The 7,997-nt window shown below is 31.2% G+C and overlaps 1 protein-coding gene across 1 annotated transcript in view; it reads left to right on the forward strand.

The window, feature by feature from the left end:
• Nucleotides 1-7,997, forward strand: part of LOC106469402 — a 108,980-nt gene that overhangs the window by 19,220 nt on the left and 81,763 nt on the right. The window contains exon 4 of the mRNA XM_022398740.1: nucleotides 1,403-1,566. Coding sequence (XP_022254448.1) covers nucleotides 1,403-1,566 — 164 coding nt within the window. The remainder of the gene's footprint in view (nucleotides 1-1,402; nucleotides 1,567-7,997) is intronic.

The raw sequence follows: 7,997 nt of genomic DNA on the forward strand, positions 1-7,997 counted from the left end.
TAACTTAACGTTAACTTAAGTTAACTTAGTTAACGTTAACTTACGTTACGTTACGTTACGTACGTAGTACGTAGTACGTAGTAGTATATATATATAATAAGTTCTCTTATCTGGAGTGTAAAGGTAATTTTTCTTCAAATGTTATTATCAAAATGTATAACTTCCTCCAGTATGCACTATACATTTTGGAAGACAAAATTTTTTTTTTTTTCTGCTGCACCTTGGAAACTTTCTTATGTCTGTTACTTGCATCTATCTCCTCCATTAGCTGAGACAAGCACTTCTTCATAGGTTTCTCACACTTAAACTACAGATTGGATCTTTAAGCCTCACTGCCACCATAACCCTGTTTCTGGCCTTGTGGACAAAGAGTTTCAGCTCATTCTGCATTTGTGAATTACATTAATTTTTATTTCTTGAACCCAGGAGGTAAATCATTCCAAACCTTCTTTGAGCTGGATATCAGTTTTCGGGTATATCACATATTCCTTTTTCTTTGCCTCCTCAATGGGTATTCTGACTTTTTGGACTAACACAATTAACCCTGAAAAAAACTCAGTATTAGAAAATCAGAAAAATCAAAGAATCCTTCTACATTAAAATACACCAGCCAACTCTGAATGAATATCAAGGCCTAGATATCAACAACATTTGGTCATTCACTTTCTTCAAACAGTGTAGCTGTTATGATGAAAACAAATAGCCCATGGACAGCCACTTTCCTCACACAAGTCAGGAATTATAGTATTTATCCAAACTCAAACTCCATGAAGGTCTCAGCTTCCAACATAAATTTGTATGATACAGAAGACACAGTAAGTAACCTGACTAAGACCTTATCATATACAGATCAAAATGTTGAATGTCCCGTGTGTAAGAAATTATGTAGTGGAATTCTAATGCAAATTGCAAACCTAGAAAGAAATAATTTCTCCTCACGCATATATCCTGCACATGCTTAAAGCCTTTTTTGTACTGTATGTCATCTTTTTTTTCTCATATATTCTATGGTGCTTGTCACTCATTTTTGGGACTTTTTTTCGTTGCTTGTTTTTATTCAGAAGTAAACAGGCGTTCTTGAAGTCTTCAGTTTTAGCATCAAGATGAAATTTAAATAGAACACTATAACTAGTTGAACATAATTCTCCCCCTCCTCACAAACAAAATAAATAATATAAAAACTTTCAGTATTAACTGGAGCTATCAAATTTAACCACAAAATTCCTAGTATAGAAGTATTATTATTTCTGAAGACAAAAACTTTAATATATAAAATGTATTCCTTCTAGCTTTTATATCGTTATAGTTGTAACAGGACCTTTTCAATGTGCATTATATGAAAGACCTTTTTTCTCTGAAGTGCGTTATTTTCTTAATGTATTTGGTTGTAAACAAATTTCAGATTTGAAAGCAACTAACCTAAGGAGAAGACTAATCTACAAGTCAGAAGTGCAGGTGTCTCTTCATCCAGGAAATGATGAAGGGACCTTGTCACTACCACATCACAAACAGAAGTTTCATTGTTCAAGATTTGGCAATACTGTAAATCCTTCATGGTCAGGAAAGGTTAGTTACACAATTTTCAGCATCAAAGTTGTTGATATTTAATTTCTAGATAAAAAAAAGGGGGGTATTGGATTTCTGTTTATGGGTGTGTATGTGGGAGAGAATTTTCAGTTTTAGAAGATAAAAATTTAAATGTTATTGAGGCTACTATTTGGGATTGTATTTGCTAATCGACGAGCTCATTAATCGATTAGTACACCACGTCCCCCATAACCCGCACAAGCAAAGAAAGAACGGGTAAGTGCTCAGCATCTTTTTCAACCACTAAATTATTCTTATATTAATTTTCCTATTTTATTTTACATTGATTTGTTTGTTTTTTCTTAAAGTAATTTTCGAATTACCCTTGATTTGATATAGTAGACCTCTTCTGAAGCTTTCCATTTGTGGAAAACTTTTTTTTTTGTCAAAAATATACTTTCCCACAAGTTTAATGAACATTTCCTACCTGATGGATAAATCGCCAATGTCAACTAAATACTACCACCCGATCACCATTGCTTATTTTTCAAATATGTAGTAATTCCACATTGATCATCTGTACATCAAATAAATTGGTAATTAATTAATGAAAACAGGTTTCTACTCTCACGGTAAGGGTAATAATATTTTTATTTGAATAATATAAACACAAAAACGATATTTAATGAAGATTTGAGTCATCACAAATTTCGCATTCGCTATCATACTCAGTAAATAGTAAACTTATTCAATATGATGACGAAAAACCACCGAAAATATTCAACATTCCAAAAAACAAAAATAACTTAATGAGCAATTTCCCTACCAAACCAAAAGCAGATCCATGAAAAAACTTCCTAGATGAATGTAGTGAAAGTACTTCAAAGATACTCAACAAAACAAAACTTATGAATAAAATTTGACATCAAGAGAAGGAAATGGTCTAAAAATTCTTAAGAACAATGAAGACATTGTCATCCAAAGAGCCGATACAGGAAACTCGATCGTGATTTTACCAACCAAACAGTCTGGTTCATTAATGGTAAATACATTGAATGATACGTCTAAGTTTACTAAGTTAAATACTGACCTTAACCCAACATACAACAACAAAATTGAGCAAACTACCCAAAATATTATTAAAAGAAAGATTATAGGTACTTTTGAACTTTATAATTTTTTGCATGCATACCAACCAAGGACACCAAAAACCTACGGTTTACCGAAAGTCCATAAAAAAACCCTATAACCTTACACTCAATTATGTCTTCTTATAATTCTTTAAATTACAGCCTTGGTAAATACTTTCGCTGGATTTTTGAACTTCTTGTTTCCAAAATAATCACCCAATTAAAAAAACACTTCACACCATCTGCAACACTTGCATAGCTTAGACAGTGACATCATAATATCTAGCTTTGATGTCGTAAACCTATTCCCTCAAACCACTTGTCATGAAGCAATACAACGTACTGCAAAAGTTTTTTCACAATACCTCAAAAAGAGAATCAACATAAAACAGGAACACCTAATTGAACTAGTTGCATTTATATGCTTTCAAAACATAGATTTGTACTTCTTTCAATTGCACGGATTTGTCATGGGAAATCCATTATCAGGTACTTTGGCCACACCTTTTTTACATCACATAGAACAACAAACCACAGTTTTTCTGAACAGAATGTCACACTGCTAAAATGTGAACCTGACATTAACAGAATAAAAATCAGTGAAGCATTATTAATAAAATAAAACAATCCCACAATTAACAAATACCGAAGCACATCTCTTTCATCATTAGTTTCCTAGACATTCTTAATCTTATGCAAATATTTCACATAACATATGCCACATCTTTTTATATATATTCACTTTTTGTTCATTTTGCTGTTCATCCAAAAATAAATAATGTATCAATTCACGTGGATCAATATATACATACGCAAGTAACCGCTATCAATTCTAAAATTTAAAGTCATTGTTAGATTGTTGATTTAAATACTAAAACTTTTTTTTACTGTTATACTAGAGTAACTAGCGAAAGAGAATGATCGCACCGGTGATCGAAACGTCGTACTTGTTCTTATTGTAAAAGCTGTATTAAAATATTTTTGATTGTTTGTCTTTACCTGTATTATTTTCATATCAATCACATTGCTACAAATATAGATATAAGATTTGAAGTTATAGAAATAAACGACCTTATAACACCAAATTTATTATTTTCTTTAATTGGATACTTAACGTCTCACTTTAGAGCTTCTTCAGGAGCGTTAGATTAAAACCGTAACTGATAGTACAAAGCTTCAAATGGTTTAAAACTTTAAATAATTTAAAATGATGATCATTTATGGCTTGTGTTTTATTGGAATGCCCCTGAAGAAGCTGCGAAGTGTCCAATTAAAGAAAAATAACAAATTTTGGCATTATAAGGCCATTTCTAGTATGAAAATGTCTTTTATGCACCAATATGCACGACAGAAATTAAATAATAAGATTTGAAATTGTTGGATTTATTTCAACTGAGCTACCCAATGAATTTATATGCTTTCCAGATGGTTTTATTATTAGTTTTTAGTTGTGTGTAGCTGTAAATAAATAAATAAAAAACGGAAAGTAATATACATTTATTAATAGGGCTACGTCTAGCGAGCTTTGACATTTCTCTATTTTATTTTAATAACATCAGTATTGTTCGTCGGATATCATGCATCGATTTTTTAACCTGTTTTGAAAAATAATTTTACTTCCAACAATGAAAGAAGAATTCAACTAATTTACACATGATGTAGGCCTATAGCAGAAACTAATCTTTTTGTTTTTGTTTTTTACTGTTGGCGATTTTAGGATGATTAAGTCTATTAACATTATATAAGCAATTGGTGTTTGAAAATTTAATGAAGTAATATGTTTATTTTCATCAACAAAAATTTTATAGTTTCAGTAGAGTAGTCTTGTGGAAATTTATTGGGGAAAAACTCACGGAATGCTATTAATCATTATTTTGATGTTGTTACAGGTTTTGTACATGCATATTTGCAAGTACAACAGTTTAGGATGAACAAAATAGCTTACAACTACATTATTATACCTGAAAACAGGATTTCCTTTAACTTATCATACATTTCCGCCACAAATTTTAAGGCAATTTATATGTTAATTCTAAGTATTTAAACAGTTTTAACTCAAAAATATTTTTAAATACGATATTTTGTCGTATTATGTCAGTTGTTTAGTGTAATTTATTTCTTGCACAAATGCAAAGAGTTTTGCCTTTAAACAAAACAGCCTACTATTCTACAAAGTTTCGTCAACCTACTGGTCTTTTAGAATTTTCCTGCTCATCCCAAAGAATAACTGTTTTTTACTGAGAATCTACTACCCCTTGAGAATATATATATTAGCCATTTCTTGATTTTTAAGTGTTTCCCTTAGTTTTTGTACAGGCCTTGATTAGAACCATGCTATGGTGCCACTTCATGTGGTTTAATCACTTACTAATAAAACACAGCTTTGGAAACAGTTATAAAGAAAATTTAGATATGAGTGGATAGACCAGAAGAAGAGCCTTTTTTTTTATAAGACTAAAACATTACGAGAACCCGCATTTTGCCCTAACGATCTAACCTAAGTCTTGTATAGCATTTTAGGAGTTAGTTAGAATGTTAACAGCACGACTCTGTTCTAAATAACAAACTGCAAATGTTGAGATTAGATTTTTAACACCTATTGTGCCTGAAAGATTATCGATTTTTCCTCATAGTATGGGTATAGCCTGAGAACCTCACAAATCTCCTTAAAAAGCTGCAGGTTGCGAACCCTTGAGATAGGCCAAGAATTAGTCTATCCTGTATTAACAGAATAAATATGTAGATTTAAGAGTTTTTAGTTTCCATAAGCTCTCTCTTCGGTTTCTTTTGTTGTGATTTGTGAAAGTATTTGTGTGATGAATTATATCTGTTTGAAAGCTACAGAAATTTTCTTTCATTGAGAAGACATCAGATAATTTTAGAAAAGGTTGATTAGCTTATACAGTTACAGATGGTTTGAATGAGTAAAAAAGGAAACTTTATTAAAAGTTTAACATTGTAATAAATTTACAATGTTTGGAGAAGTTTTTATCAAGTACAAGTAGTTTACTTAGACACAAGAATATCCCCTCCCCCCCAGTGGTACAGCAGTAGGTCTGCGGACTTACAACGCTAGAAACCGGGTTTCGACACCTGTGTTTGGCACAGCACAGATAGCCCATTGTGTAGCTTTGTCCTTAACTTCAAACAAACAAACATCTTACTCGAAATACCTGGAAAACATTACTTCTATAGAATTTAAAAAGTTAAAATTATTTTTGTCTGATAAAATATAGCTTTGTGCTTAACTTTAAACAAACAAACACAAGAATATATATATACAGTATGAAACAAAGAAGTTGCATATGACTGGGGATTGCTTAAGGTTTAATAAAGTTATCTTGTTGATTTTTGGTTCTTTGTTTAAAATTAATGTTTTTACTTTTCAATAGATTATTAGGCATACTATGGTTATATTGATTTGAAATTTTTGTAAACTTGAGGTATTTTTATTATGTTCACCAAATAATATTGTCATCAAATCATACAAGTTTACTGTTTAGTGAATACCGTAAGTCATTGCAAGATATTGTAATGACTCAAACCTTTATTGAAGGTCGTTTTTAGGTTTATCCTATTCAAACAACGTACATAAGTAAATTGTCTAACTCGCTACTTAATTATTTGTAACAAGCTGAGATACCCATCCTTTGTCAGGGTTATGAACTTAAACAAAATCTGAGAGTGGGTGCTATAATAAATAACATAAAAATCCTAACTTTCACACAATTTATTTATTACATAACATATTATTACAATATTCATTATTACCTCACTAAATGTTTTGTATAAGCTTTAAAACTGAATATGTATATACTTAAAACATGATATACACTGTGCGATGGTCAGGGTGACTTTGTAGGAAGAGATAGTGGCCAGAGTAGTGGTGCTTTCTGTTACCCACTTTAGAACCAAGCGCTTAATGTTCTTCCACAGTGTTTTACGTGGTTGATTAATTGATGGCCATTGGTCACAGAAGTGTCTTAAATGCCGAAGTTGAAATGTCACGTGTCAAAGTAGAAAAATGGGTATAAACTCAAGAAACGGCTCTTCATATCAGCAGTATAGTGGCTGTTGGAGTAGAAACTTCAGCTGAGTTTATGTAATATTGCAATAATGGCAGCTATTTTTTTTTCCTTGCATTCCTCTATACAGAGTGCTAGTGCACTATCTGAGATATACAAGACATTTGTGTGCCCTCTCCCCACACTGTGTATATGTATTATTATAAATGTACGACGTTTCGACAAGATTATGTCATCCTCAGTTAAGCCGTCTCCAAACTTTTATTTTTTATAAAGTGGGTTCCTCATAATCAGAGAGGAAATGGTTAAACTTTATGGAGAGGGCAAGAAGTGTTTACCAGTGAGACCACTGCTCCCTGCATCACGTATGGCTAAACACCTCGAAGAAGTTTTATGTTGGATGGAGCAACAACCAACAGCTATTCCAGGAATTGTTATGCATTTGTGAAATGCTCTACATTATGTTTGGAAAGAGGCTCAAAACCATAAGCATAAGATATCAGACTTTTTAAGTAAAAAAAGGTGACTACTTGATTTATTTTCCTTTATGATTTGTTTTGTTCCAATTAACATGTTTATAAACAGATTATTGTAAGAACCTACATGTGTATCAATTACTAAACTTTGATGTTTTACGAATTATCTTCAGGTAGAAAATAAAGAAACACCTTGAAGATTAAAACTATTTGATGTCATTTGTCTCTAAAATATGTGCATCACTCATAGAATATGAAAACACTGTCATATAACAAACAAGATTTTTGTTTTGGGGGATAATATTTAACTCTATATGAGGTCAGTCAAATCAACCCAACCTCGTAACCATCCTCAAAAATTAGGAAATAATTTTAAATTTCCTTCCTTTTTCTTTCTGGAATGTCTGCATATTATAACACAAAACCACAATTGTTTATCCTAAGTAGCTTAAAGCTTGTAACAGTATATATCTATTTATGCTTAAATTTTATTGTTTTATTTCCCTTTGAACCATTTATAACTAATATTTGCACCATATAAATTGCACATCATGTGGGAAATGTACAGCTCGCATTACAGTATCAAATTACATAATGCGTGGACTACTCACAAGCATACCTCATAAAAAAAAAGTTATTATTATTAATATTATAATTTATTTTACTTTATCTAACCTTAACATTTTTTAACTTTTTACATTTTACTTACTTTTATAATAATAAATAAAGAATACACATGAAAAATAAGAAATGAAGTACTTACCTGGGGTCTTCTTTTTTTTTTTGCTGTTGACTATCAATGAAACTTAACCTTACTTTTTTTTTTATACTGATAGTAC

Source organism: Limulus polyphemus, unplaced genomic scaffold (genome assembly GCF_000517525.1).
Source record: "Limulus polyphemus unplaced genomic scaffold, Limulus_polyphemus-2.1.2 Scaffold96, whole genome shotgun sequence".
NCBI classification, from domain to species: domain Eukaryota; kingdom Metazoa; phylum Arthropoda; class Merostomata; order Xiphosura; family Limulidae; genus Limulus; species Limulus polyphemus.